The sequence below is a fragment of the Prosopis cineraria genome, unplaced genomic scaffold (assembly GCF_029017545.1).
Source record: "Prosopis cineraria cultivar Desert tree isolate PC_DT_omini unplaced genomic scaffold, ASM2901754v1 PC2173, whole genome shotgun sequence".
Lineage (NCBI taxonomy): Eukaryota > Viridiplantae > Streptophyta > Magnoliopsida > Fabales > Fabaceae > Prosopis > Prosopis cineraria.
The window spans coordinates 6,163-20,147 of record NW_026557498.1 but is presented as its reverse complement, the minus strand read 5'-3'; the positions used below and the strand labels follow the sequence as shown (position 1 = coordinate 20,147).

General features: G+C 32.2%; 3 protein-coding genes across 3 annotated transcripts; all 3 read left to right on the top strand.

Annotated features, from left to right (window-relative positions):
• Positions 1-90: 90 nt before the first annotated feature.
• On the top strand, positions 91-1,805 carry LOC129301521 (mitogen-activated protein kinase 20-like; the record flags this gene model as incomplete). The annotated part of the gene is made up of 4 exons (XM_054940082.1): positions 91-293; positions 335-380; positions 742-868; positions 1,021-1,805. Coding segments are annotated over 4 exons (488 nt in total), but the record flags the coding sequence as incomplete, so codon positions are not given.
• A 92-nt stretch (positions 1,806-1,897) lies between these two features.
• LOC129301523 (mitogen-activated protein kinase 20-like) lies at positions 1,898-4,628 on the top strand. The gene is made up of 6 exons (XM_054940084.1): positions 1,898-2,056; positions 2,166-2,321; positions 2,523-2,734; positions 2,857-2,955; positions 3,706-3,863; positions 3,946-4,628. Exons 1-6 carry the CDS (start codon positions 2,012-2,014, stop codon positions 4,392-4,394), a joined length of 1,119 nt encoding a protein of 372 aa, XP_054796059.1. The 5' UTR covers positions 1,898-2,011; the 3' UTR covers positions 4,395-4,628.
• Positions 4,629-9,961: 5,333 nt separating this feature from the next.
• Positions 9,962-11,639, top strand: LOC129301522 (peroxisomal and mitochondrial division factor 2-like). Its single transcript, XM_054940083.1, has 2 exons — positions 9,962-10,224; positions 10,380-11,639. Exon 2 carries the CDS (start codon positions 10,388-10,390, stop codon positions 11,135-11,137), a length of 750 nt encoding a protein of 249 aa, XP_054796058.1. The 5' UTR covers positions 9,962-10,224; positions 10,380-10,387; the 3' UTR covers positions 11,138-11,639.
• Positions 11,640-13,985: the final 2,346 nt, after the last annotated feature.

Here is a 13,985-nt window from a genome sequence, read left to right as displayed (position 1 = left end):
GAATATGGTGATGCCAACCGGTATAAAATTCAAGAAGTCATTGGAAAAGGAAGTTATGGTTTTGTTTGTTCAGCACTGACACTCACACAGGTGAGAAAGTAGCAATAAAGAAGATTCATGACATCTTTGAGCACATCTCTGATGCCGCCCGAATTCTTCGTGAGATAAAGCTGCTCAGACTTCTACGACATCCAGATATTGTTGAAATTAAACACATTATGCTGCCTCCTTCTAGCAAGGACTTTAAAGATATTTATGTTGTTTTTGAGCTAATGGAGTCTGATCTTCACCAAGTCATTAAAGCAATGATGACTTAACGAAAGAGCACTATCAGTTTTTTCCTTTACCAGCTACTTCGAGATTGAAGTATATTCACACTGGTATTCTTTGATATCTTCTTATTTGGCCAATTTGATGTCTGATACTTGTTCGTGAATTTCTTACTTGAATTCATGTGGTCTTACTCATGGGTATAAGTGAATAATTTTTGTTTTTTACATTCATGAACATTCAATAGGGAAGAGTTGGGATAGTGCATGTTGTTTGTTTGAATGTCCAAGTATTCTAGTTCTTCAATATAGGTTTTGCCTTTCCTGAGATTGTATGCAATTTCCCTCACTCATTTTAAGCCATTCGTTTGCCTTTTTTGCCGTATGTTTGTTCTATTCTTGATTTTTCTTTTTTTTTTTTTTGCTAATGTTAATTTCAATATTTCTTATTGGATTCCTGGCTACATTGCAGCAAATGTCTATCATCGAGATTTGAAACCAAAGAATATATTGGCCAATGCAAATTGTAAACTCAAAATCTGTGATTTTGGGTTAGCTAGAGTTGCTTCAGTGACACACAAACTACCATATTTTGGACGGTATGCAATACAATCCTTTTATCTGTTTTTATTTTATTTTTTGCCTTTTCCTTCTCCCTTTTTCTCCGCCTTACTTGATATTAGTTTTGAGTTTAAATATTGTTTCCAAAAGTAGAAGACGGTGTTTTATTCTTACTTCTATGCGCATGTAGGATTATGTTGCTACAAGATGGTATAGAGCTCCAGAGCTTTGTGGATCATTTTACTCAAAGGTATGCCTTCATTCAGATTATTTGTGGCAGTGAGAAACAGACATTTGCGTAGTCTGCTCACCCTGCATTAGTTCAAGATCATTAAACTTGCATTTAAAAATTGCACATGCGTGCTCTGTATTATTTCCTTTCCCATCAAATTGCCAACTGTAACATCTGCGACCTATGTGCTATTCCTTATCTATCAGTTAGTAGTGTGACTGTGTTATGACCTGCTGGTTGTATTCTTTGTTGTTTTATGAAATATTAGATGAGGAAAAATTGTGCTACTTTTGTTCAAATGAAAATAAATCAAGTATATGAGTTAACTAAGCATTCATGTAATAATTGGAGAAATTGATAACAAAATGAATTATTCTTGCAAATTTTTTTTTCCTTTGCCTTTCATCATATTTGATGTTTAAAGTTACTCACGAGGCTCATGGCTGAAAAGGAAAAGTTACTCATGAAGCTACTTGGTGAGAGGTGATTAAAACCCTCTAGCATTTTGACACGAATAAAGTTATTTGTCCATGTTCATTACTGTGCACACAACGGACATTTGAAGTTGTTATCTGAAGAGAAACGTTGAAAAGGACCTGTAATCTTATCCATTTCTTTGTCGTGTTCCTCTTGTCTGATCATAGCTGGAAGAAGTATCGAAGACCATTTAAGATATTCAGTGAAAGGAAAGACAATAAATATTGAAAATTATATATATATAGAGAAGTATATAAACTTGTAGATGAAAGCCAAGTTTGTATTTTTTAGTTTTGTATCATTTTTGAGATATTGAAAATACAAACTTATTATTGTTATCATTTTGTTTAAAATTTCATATTGCAGTATACACACAGCAATTGATATTTGGAGTATCGGTTGCATCTTTGCGGAAGTTCTAACGGGAAAACCACTTTTTCCTGGTAAAAATGTTGTCCATCAGTTGGATCTGATGACTGATCTGCTTGGGACTCCCTCACTGGATACTATATCCCGGGTAAATTGATTTCCCTTGCAGTGTTTGTGAGAAAATACTTGTTTTTAGCCTTGCTTTTGTCTCCTGCTAAAATTGTTTTCCGCACAACATTCTTCTATGTTTTATGTAGGTTCGTAATGATAAGGCGAGGAGATATCTAACTAGCATGAGGAAAAAGCAACCTGTACCATTTTCACAAAAATTTCCTAATGCAGATCCTTTAGCACTACGATTACTGGAAAGATTGCTTGCTTTTGATCCAAAAGACCGGCCTACTGCTGAAGAGGTTTGTTACCTTTCTCTCTCTGTTGCTTATGTATGTGCATTGAGAAGTATTATCGGTTAATATATAACTGCAACTCAGTATTCTACAATTTCTTAAAGAAGGCCTAGTGTATTGTAGAGGTTGTACATCAACCTGGACAATGTTATCTTCAGTTTCTTGCTTCAGGTGCTAAAAGTTTTTTGATCTTTGGGGTGTCTGCAGGCATTGGCTGATCCTTACTTTAAGGGATTGGCAAAGGTTGAGAGGGAACCATCCTGCCAGCCTATCAGTAAAATGGAGTTTGAGTTTGAAAGGCGAAGAGTTACAAAGGAGGAAATACGAGAGCTAATCTTCCGTGAGATTTTAGAGTATCATCCACAACTATTGAAAGACTACATAAATGGAACAGAGAGACCTAATTTTCTTTATCCAAGGTTTTTTTTTTTTTTCGTTGGATGCTTTTGACTTCTGTGTCATCCTTCTTTCGATAGACATCAAATCGAATTTCTTTTATGTTATTTTCTACTTATACTTTCTGGGATCGTATTCTTTACAGTGCTGTTGATCACTTCAGGAAGCAGTTTGTTCATCTTGAGGAAAATAGTAAAAATGGCCCCATCATGCCTCTTGAAAGAAAGCATGTTTCTCTTCCAAGGTAATTCTTAAATGCAGTGACTCGTTGCATTTCTCCAACTATTTCTTTGAATTGTAACTTCATTGATGAAATTAATACCTTTGGTTTTATTACTCTTAGGATAGGGATGAATGTTCTATGATAAATAATGCTCCCTCTGGTTTCAATTGTAAGAAAAAAAAACTGTTTCACAATTTTCTAGAAAGTTAGTTATTCTTCTTAGTTATGTTTGAAATTGATTTTTTTCCCCTTAAATGCCCCTGTTAGTAATGATGGTTATTTATTGCGACAATTTCAGCTACTCCTCTCTTCTAATTTTGAATGAGGGGCATAATTGGGAACATCCATTAATTACATTTAAAACTGGGATTTTTTGCTTTTAATCAAGAGTTTGAAGATCAAGAAAATTATGTAGTTTTTGCTTATAGTTGAGACGGGGGGAGTTTGTGCGTAAAGAAAACTGATAAAGAGATTGAATATAGGTGCATCAGTTTTCTAAGGTTAATCCACTCTGTCCTGGATGAGTATTATTAAGCATGACTTGCATATTTGTAGTACACATCAATATATTTGTTTGAGAAGCATGGGTTTATATTGTTGTAAACTAGTGCCCATGAAGCCATTCTCCCTCGGAGTTATTTTGCAATTGTCATATTTAGTTGCTCATTTTCCCGATATGTACATTTGTTTACAAGATTCTCACATTCCGAGCACATTCAGGGGAGGTAATTATGTTTTAGTTTTTTACTGATATCTCGGAGCTATTGGTAGGTCGACAGTTGTGCATTCAAATATGGTTCCACCAAAGGAGCAATCAGATATCAATTCTGGCAAAAGCAGGCAAACATCTGAGGAATATAATAAGAACTCCAGAGGTGCAGAAATTTCTGTGACAAGGTCAATTCAGGGGCAGCAAAGAGTTCCAATAGGTATTCAATTGCTGCCATTGTGTTCAGTTGATGTTTCACATTTATAAACAACTGATTTGCTAATGTTGCATTTGCTTCTCAGCAAAACCCGGAAAAGTAGTCGGGCCGGTTGTTCCGTACGAGTATGCAAGTGTTGTCAAGGACTCTTATGATCCTAGGACATTTATCAGAGGTTCCATGCTTCCTTCTCAAGCTGTTCACCCTGCATATTACCACCAAAGATCCAGCTCTGGAAATCAAGAAAGGTCAGGCACAGCAGAATCTGATCAGGGCGTACCGGTGCAAGCCAAACATGCGCATTCTGAAGTTCGAGCCAAAATAGTGCCGGATATAGCTATTAATATTGATACGAACCCTTTTTTTATGACGCGAGCTGGAGTGAACAGCATCGAACCGGACGATCGAATAGCTATGGACTCAAACTTAATGCCGACAAAGGCTCAATATGGTCGGATCGGTGCTGCCACGACAGGGACTACGGCTCATAGAAAGGTTGGTCCTGTTCAGTATGGCATGACTGGTATGTTTTAGGCTTCATCAAATTGTATGTTTTGGCCAAGAGGGAGAAATGGCTGTAGAAGGAGGTGCTTAATGTGGGAAGGCACTTGGGTCTCTTTGTAGGTTGTGTAAAATAAGGGTGAGCGAGGCTGTGAGGCTGTCATTCCCTTCAAAGAGCTAAGCTTTCTCTGGTCAGATGCTTTAGACTTTGGTAAGAAACTGTATAATTGGAATTAACTCCTTCTTACACGTAACCTCTTTCATCTCTCTCTCTCTCTCACTCTGTCTACTCAATTATTATGAGTAGTAAAAAGGATAAATCGCATGTAAATTTCTGTTATGAAGTTCCCTTAAAAGTATTGCAGGAAAAATATAGATTTTTACCTTGGAAGTTAGAATTATATGTATTTTATCAAATACTTCCTCCTCTTTTAAATGCACAAAGTTGGATGAGGTGTTTGTTTTTGTCTTAATTGTAAGATTTCAATCGTTTTTATCCCTCACATTTATTATTATTATTTTTTCAAATTACCTCTATTGATTGCAGGAGATAGTTTTCAATGTACATGATAAAAAAAAGAACAGTATTTTAAAGAAAGAACACGTTTTTTGTACAAAAAAACTTAACTATTTTACTTTATTTGTATTTCCTCTTGTCCATAATATTGAGTATTAATAATTAGGGGGAATGACATTAAGGGCCTTTCAAACACATTATTGCATTTTGGATTTGAAAAAAATCTGATATTATTCTGTAGACTTTTGGGCCTTTATTGTAATTTTTCTTTACATCAAAAATATAATTTTATTTTTTATAAAAATAAATGGAAATGAATGAATAGAGAGTGGTGGGATTGATGACGAAAGCAAGAAGGCTACCTAGCTGAAGGATGCGAAAGTTTCTCAACTCTAATGATGAGGAGTAACTTTTGAGAAGTGTAGATTTCAAAATCTCTCCATCTTAAACTGTGTTTCGGTTAAAAATTTGTTTATTAAGTTTTGATTAAGAATGCTATCCACTATTTTTACGCTGAAACAAGAAAGAGCTGACAATTGAACCACAAGCAAAGAGTGATGTAATGCTTTGTTAGCTTTCAGTATTTGTTGATGTTGATTGCTTCTTGCTTGCCCATGTTTTCTTCTTGGAACCATAGGTAGAATGTGATGGAACGAGATTGCTGGCTTTTTAGCCCCGTATAAATTGATGAGAGGATTATCTAAAATAGTTGGATTTTAGCCAAATATTTAGTTAGATGAGAAAACTTAAAGCTAGGAATAAGGGCTGAGTTAGGAGGCTCTATTTAAATAAAAGTTAGGGCTTTAAAAATTATTTTTTTTAAAGGAATTGGGCTTGAGGGCCTAGCCCTGATAAGCCCTATAAAAAAAGGCCCAGGCCCGGTGGCCCTCCAAGCCCTGATAAGCTTAGTTATCTTATATGTATATATACACATACTTACATATATTTGATTAATAATGACACAATTTGGTTAATATTTATTATAGGTGATGAAGAAGTTGTAAAGATAATTGATATTGAATCACCACCTCCATTTTCAACAAGTGCACTTACATTTGAGGGGTCTAATGTTTTATTTGCAAATGATGAGGATGAGGAAGATTTGGGTTTTAATTGATGAATGTGTGTTATTTAGATTTCTAAACATGTTGTTTAATTTTTAAAATATTGTGAGGATTTTAATATTTTTAATTTCAAAATTTTTTAATTAATTTATAATATTTAATTTTATTTTAATTTTTTAGAATGGGGCTTCCGGGCCTAGCTTTGAGCCCTTTATATAAGGGCCGAGCCTCAGAAAAGGGACTAAACATGGAGAACCGAGCTCAAGGGTTTAGGCCCTTAAGGTCGAGCTTATAAGGGCCAGGCCTACCTGTATTCCTAGCTATAGGAAAACCTTCAGTTTGAAATTTCAATTGTGATTTTATTACTGATATAAGTTAAAGGTTGTTGAATCATTAAGTTGATTATGAAAGTTTTAGATTAGATTAGTTATTGTACAATAATGATAGTTGACTTGTTTTTATTGGACTTTAACATGTGAATTGAATAAAATATAACCTAATATGAAAAAAATTTGCTATCAGAAATATTGAAATATTTGTTATGCAAAAACTAACTTTGAGTTGTTGTTAAATGTTGAGTTGTGTATTTTATTAAGCTTAGCCTAATGGTAAACTAGAATCGCATGGAACTTTCAATTGAAAATACATGAATCTTGTGTTGTGCATAGTGAATATTGTGCTGTATATTATTTGCTTAATTTCAGCATTTTATTAAGCTTAACTTACTGATAAACTAAAATCGTATGGATTTTTAATTGAGAATATATGAATCTTGTGTTGTGCATAGTAAATATTGTGTTGTATATTGTTTGTTTAAATTGAGTATTTTGTTAAGCTTAACCTATTGATAAATTAGAATCGCATAGATTTTCAGTTGAGAATATATAAACATTGTATTGTGCATAGTAAATTTTGTGTTATACATTGTTTGCCTAATTTGAGCATTTTGTTAAGTCTAATCTATTGATAAACTAAAATTATATGAACTTTTAATTGAGAATATATGAACCTTGTATTGTGCATAATGGATATTGTATTGTACATTGTTTGCTTACTTGTGCATTTTGTTAAGCCTAACTTACTGATACAACAATATTGACAAATAACTTATCACAAACTTTTTTGCAACCGCCTTGAACTAGCCATGGGAGGTCATGGATAAGGAGGATAGAGTCTTAATTTCAAGATAAAAAGATTTATCATCATTTAAGATGTGGGGAGGTCAGACATAGTCACAAGACATGCAAGAATCTTAACTTAACATGAGAAGTAGTCACATTATACTTTTTTGGTGTATACAGGCAACTATACTTATGTATTTGAAAGCATTCCCAAGTAATATTTTTTAGATAATTGGGAATCATAGATATTTTTTTCATAAAGAGAAGTAACTGTTAGATATTTTGGATATAAGTATTAATTTTTTGTATATATTATACTTCACATATTATGTCAAATTTTATATGGGTACTTGTTTTAGTAATTAGGCTAGTACCAACATGAAATTATTCATATTTGATGTAATTGTCTTTCTTAACACTGGAAGGCATAGAATTTGAGTTGAACATACATAAGCATTGTTTTTGCTTAGTGGATATTGTGTTGTGTATGGTCTGCGTAAGTTGTCCATTTTGTTGAGTATAGAGTACTGAAATACTAAAAAGGATGGACTTTAAGTTGATCATATGTGAGCATTGTCTTATGCATAGTGTATGTTGTGTTGTATATGATATGCCTAAATTGTTCATTTTGTTGAGTTTAGGCTACTGAAATACTAAAAAAGCGTGGACTTTAAGTTGAGTGTACGTGAACATTATCTTATGTATAGCAGATATTGTGTTATATATGATCTGCCTAAGTTATCCATTTTGTTGAGTCTAAGCTATTGATATACTAAAAAAGCATGGATTTTCAGTTAAGCATATGTGAGCATTGTGCTGTGTATGATTTCACGCAGGTTTTTTGAATTCAAATAAAAAAGGGCAAAAATATACTTTTAATCTTAAGAAAAATTGTAATAAGAGCCTTAAAGCCTGCAGTGTAATATCAATTTTTTTTAGGCCCAAACTGTAATTATGTGTGTTTTTAGGGCTCTTAGTACCATGCCCCCTAATAATTATTTTTCTGTTATTAGCTAAAATTTTAATTTTTTTAAAAAATTAAAAATTATATACATTTTTAATTATATTCTCATCAAATATTTTATTTTAAATATTTTATACCAGTGATTTAGGAATAACAACTAAAATTTTAATAGACTTTTTTTAAGAAATAATAATTGAAACATATAATTAAAAATAAAATTATTAAAATTATTTAATGTTCTGTATCTTAAGTTGAATAGGATTTGTAGAAAATATCTTATCTTATAGATTGTAACAGATATGAGATACCTAACTTTTATGTTTAACACTTAAATGAAGCGAGTAGTTAGAATTATATTGTAAAATTATATTTAGGACTCTCAAAAAATTAAAATTTCTACTTGATACGTTTGATGTAATAAAACATTTGTACCACAGTTTTGCCTTAGGAAATAATTTTCCCTCAAAACTTTTGGCCAAATAAGAGGAATGTGGACCGAGTTTGATTGAGATTTGGCAGATGGGCTTATAATATTTAGGGAGAATAACAAATAAGAACTCTTAAAAAATATCAAGGATACTCCACGACTGAAACATTAGAACTTACAACTTGAAAGTCGTTATTTTTTATTAATTTTTTTTATGGGGGTCTTTAATTGTCACTTTCCCCAATATTTAAGCAACAATCTAAAGATGACTTGCAAACAGTCTTGTTAGTGACATATGAGCTTTATTTACAGCCTCTCATTTATAATCGACCTTTGTGATTATAAATAAGATATTATTATTGATCCAACTAATAAAAATTTGACTCATAACTTATAAAATTATGGGATTAAATTTCATTATTAATGTTAATACTTTATTTGTAAGTAATTTATAAGTATCTTTTTAAGTGCTTTTTAAATCTAAAGATATATCATACTTTTGGTTATTTTTGAAACTCAATTCACTTAAACTTTTCTTTATAAAAAATGAAAAAGAGGTCTTAAATTCCATTTCGCTTGTCAATAGCATCAGTATCTATTTACTAATAGCAATTTGATTTAGTGAAAAGAGTTAATTCTGTACAATGTGAATAACTATGATTTGATTTTCTATTAAAAAAAGTATCCATATGTAATATTTGATAATGTCTTGAACAATCATACATGTAGGTAAAATAAAAAAAAAAAACTCCTTGCAATTTTATTTGTATGACACATTTTAAAATGTTCATTTTATCTTATTTATAATTTATGGTATGATTTTTTAATTAATATGTAAAAGATATTTTTAAATTATTTTTTATAAAAATAACACATCATTTGGTTTGGCCACTTGTTTAGGATTAATCACATCTCAAAAAGATACAAAATCACTTTCTTAATCACAACTTGGCTTGGCCTAACAGGAATAAAGAATAATAAGACTTTACAATTTGGTTTTAGTCTATTAATGGCAATACTTTGATTCACATCAGGAAAGGCATTTTACAGGTGTGAAGCTCAAAGTGGTGCACTAATTTTTTGTCTGAACATTCATATGATCATATCATCAATTAATTACATTAATAATAATAATAATAATAATAATAATATAATGATTTCAATACCATCCATAATCATCAATCAATATCAATATCAATATTAAATAACAGTACGAAATAATGTAACATGTATAGATAATGATTCTATGTAGAAATTAAAATAATGTTACATCATACTGTTTCCAATTCATAAAATATAAGAGGTGATTCATGTTCCATAATATAAAATCTTTTGATAAAAATAAAATTTCATTAATTATTCTTGTTTAATATTATTATTATTTATTATATTGTTTATTTAATTTTATAGATAAGATTATATAAGATGAACAGTATTTTAAAAATTTATTTTTATGTTTTAAAAAATAATATTATAAAGTTTATTTAACGAAGATGTATGATCAGTCAGATCCAATTCTGCATTTTGTGATCAGCGTTTTGCAAAGCATCCGAGACTCGAGTTTTGGGACCAAAAAGAAAGAAATGGGGAGTTTCCTTTATTGATTTCTGGGAAAATCTTGGTGTGATTTTCCGGAATTTCGCACCTGTCCTTGATTTTCTCAAAAACTCTAGCATTTATCGGTGACTCATTCTCTTCGACTTTGAACGCCGACGTCGTCCTCAATTTTTAGCCTCTCTCAAGTGATCGTTTATCTTTGTTGTTTGGACGGTGAGATGTGTGATTCTTTCTCTTTCGGTCTTTGTTGAAATGATGAAATCTCTTCCAATTTCATTATTTGTCAAATTAACTCAGTAATGGTCATTATGCGATTTTTAGTATCTTAGCTGCTTTATCGCTTTGATTACCGTTCCTTGTTCTTCCAGAACTAACAATGGCAAACGATAAGGTTGATGATCAGCCTGGTTTACGCCAGAGTGATGGTCACGTTGAGGAATTGACTAAAAAGATCGATGCATTGGAACGTGAGAGAGACGGATTGGTGAACGAAATTGCAGGGAGGAAGACCGAAATCAATAAACTGACGCTGGCGATTGATGTCTTGAGAGAAGATGAACCGAAGATGCGAGAGAAGTTGGAAGGTTTGGAGAGAGAGTTCGAACGGTCTCAAGTGGCCACGAAGGCAGCGGAAGTTGTGGCGGCGAGAAACGCCGGTCTTGAGATCGAAGTTTCCAGGCTTAGCCGTGATTCAGTGTCTAAGAAGAGTGCTGTTGAGGAAGCTAGGACAGAGTGTGCTAAACTGAGGACTGTCTTGCAAGAGAAAGAATCGATGGTGTCAGATCTAAAGTGGGAAGTAGAAGAGTTAAAGCAAGCAAAGTTAGAAATCGAGAAGAAGGCGAGGGAATTAGAGAAGAAAATTGGGGTTTTGGAGATGAAAGAAATTGAGGAGAAGAGCAAGAAAATTAGGGTAGAGGAAGAATTAAGAGAGGAAATTGACGAGAAAGAGAAGGAAATTCGTGGGGTCAGACACAAGCTTGAGAAGTTGCAAAAGGCTGCTACAGAGAGAGGACTTGAATTGGAGGAGTGGATTAAGGAAAAGCTAAATTTGCAGGAGGCACTAAGAATCAGAGGAGAAATCAAGAAGCATGAAGTCAAATATTCTAAAATTGCAGGAGAAAATTGAGGAAGCAGAAAATGTAATCAGATCACTGAGGGAGAAGGCAGATGAAGCAGTCAAGGAAGCTGTGGAAGGCATGGATAGTGAAGCAAAGGCTTTGAATGGATTGAAGTTGCAGTGGCCTATGGTTGCAGGATCTACTGGAGCTATTGCGGCAGCAGCTGTTGTCGTCTATGTCTGCTATGGAAAATGTACGTGATTCCTGTGAGCAGAGCGACAGAGGAAGGAGATAACTATGAATTGGAAGATGAAGAGCACAAGTTAGGATTTTTCGGTTTTAGTAACAACAATACTTCAATTTTGTTAGTCATAAAGCCGAAACTTCCATTCACCAGGGGAAAAAACACTAATATGCTTTGCTGGCTTTGTATTTTTCTTGAGCCAATAAATTTTGATTTATATCAAAGTTGTCATACTTGTTATGTGGATGTTAATTGGTGGTTGAGATTTGAGAAGACTAAAACCATTTGTCTACTGAAGGAATACAGTTCTTGGCTTACTGCAATTAGTAGGTTTTTGTCTTGCTGACAAAGAGTATGATATGATGTTTGTCTTCGTTTACAATGGCCCCTTAGCTTCAATAATAATGGCGTCAAGATGACAGTTTGAGATTAAACTAGTAGTTAAATGCCATATCTTCAAAGATGATTCTAGCCCTGTCATATATTGAGCTTGGTTAGAAGGAAAATGAAGGTGTAAGTTGTCCATGATCGTATGACCTCTTTATCAGTTTATTCAGGTTTTGAAGTCACCTATGGGTGTAGTTTTTCAAGTTAAATATGCATACTCATTTAATGTCTTGTCTCTCGATATTTGTCACTAATTTTTCACTTTGGCTATTGATGCTGGTTCTTTGGCCTGTGTTGTAGGTTTGGAACTAAAGATTTGGATGTTCTTAGACACAGATTTTCACTTTTTTGCTTGTCTGTTCTGTTGGTTGTATCCTTTACGTTGTGATTGTAACTAAAAATTTTGTAACTTTGTTGATATACTCCTGTCTTTATATATAAAAAATCTTTTAGAATCTTTTTTTGTCTTTAAATATAAGAGGTTATTAGTATATATTTTTGATAAATGAACTATTATACCTTTATTAAATTAGAAAGAGGGAAAGATAAATACTTTCATTAATTTACTTTGAAAAAAGAGATTTATTTTTTATTTACAATAATTAAGAACAAAACTAAAATATTGCTGTGCTTTTAATTAAATAATTCACTTTTATTAGTTTACATGATTCAATTAAAAACATCTTGTATATAGAGATGGAGGGAGTAACCTTTCATGTTCGATTGGTCTTGTCTATGTGAAATTTGGCCTATAGCTATAAGGGAAGATGATTTTTTTCCCTTGAATGAGCTTTTCTTGTTCTATATTATAATATATAGAAAGTAACACTAATACAGCTTTTTACCACAGCCTAAAATCTCTAGTTCATGATGTATAAGGAAGTTAATTTAGAACTAGTTTATCTTAAAGCACTAATATACCACATTCTACAATTCATGAGTATCATGATATGAATAGCACACTACGGCACAATATATTTCAAATCTCATGTTTCACTAACATAACTTGCAAGATTAACTAAAATATGACAACACCTCTCCCTAGTAATTGGACAAACCAAATTGGTACAAAGAGCCAAATCAAGCATACCTCAAAATGTGAACAACACAAATGTAAAATGCATCCTAAATTAAGACTTAGATCATCATATTAATTATGTTTAATCAAGAACTGATTTAAAAGGATTATCCAATACAAGATTAACCTAAATAAATTCTTTACATATATTTTCACAAACGATTCAAAACAAAGGAATCCCAAGTTTTTAAAATATTTCAAGGACTCATATTATTCAATTAGACATATGCGAAAGTATGATAAAGAAAACACATCTCAACATGAGAGAAAAGCTTTTCGCTTTATTTTCTCTCTATGCCTTACTTCACAATATATATAAATATTCACAACATAACACTTAGCTACTTAAATCCTTCCATAACTAACAACGAGGGGCCAAGGTCTCAATCATATTCATCACAATGACTATTTCCTAGTCATCATACTCTATTATCTATTCATCAATAGCCCATCATATGCATGAATTTTCCTTTTCATTCACATATAATTAATATTAACTACTTACCCTTGGATATAAAAAACACAAGGGGAGACCATAACAACATTTAAGTTCTCAAATTAAGCAGATAATAAGTATTTTCACTTGTACAAATATTTTGGCCTATTAATATAAATACAAGCATCAAACCACATTTTCAAGGGCCCAAAATACATTTTCACCCAACACAAAACTCATAATGTAAGTGAATCAAGAATATATTATTCTAGTTGGCAATATCATAAACTAAATATACATATTAAAACAAAAAGAGCAAGGCTTACGGAAGTGATTATTATCACTTTTCTTAATGCTCTTTTCCTCTATTCTTCCCAAATGAGCTAACTCTTGTAATATGTTAAAAGAGAGGGATAAGTATAACCACTCAGTAATTAAGGTACATCTAAGTTATACAAATGCATGATAATTAATCATGAATGCAAGTGGCTAATAAATTTATCAAGGTACACATGTAAACAATCACATTAATAACATATTAATTACATTAACATTTAACTCATGTGAATAATTTGAAAAATAAAGTCAAGTACAAAATTTGCACAAATGACCACATATACATTATTTGCATAATTACTATATATTCTCATTTTCACAATTATAATCATATTCTCAACAATGCATGATTAATCTCTTCCTTATATCCCCCCTTATTTTTTCTGAAATGAAATCCGTGGGCCAATAACAGGAAGGGGTCGTCCATATAGTGGG

Excerpts from the sequence above, each read along its gene's own strand:
- LOC129301523 (XM_054940084.1), top strand. The coding sequence starts at position 2,012 with ATGACTGATCTGCTTGGGACTCCCTCACTGGATACTATATCCCGG. Across the intron at positions 2,057-2,165 it reads CACTGGATACTATATCCCGG|GTTCGTAATGATAAGGCGAG; the intron begins GTAAATTGATTT and ends TGTTTTATGTAG. Across the intron at positions 3,864-3,945 it reads GCAGCAAAGAGTTCCAATAG|CAAAACCCGGAAAAGTAGTC; the intron begins GTATTCAATTGC and ends TTTGCTTCTCAG.
- LOC129301522 (XM_054940083.1), top strand. The coding sequence starts at position 10,388 with ATGGCAAACGATAAGGTTGATGATCAGCCTGGTTTACGCCAGAGTGAT.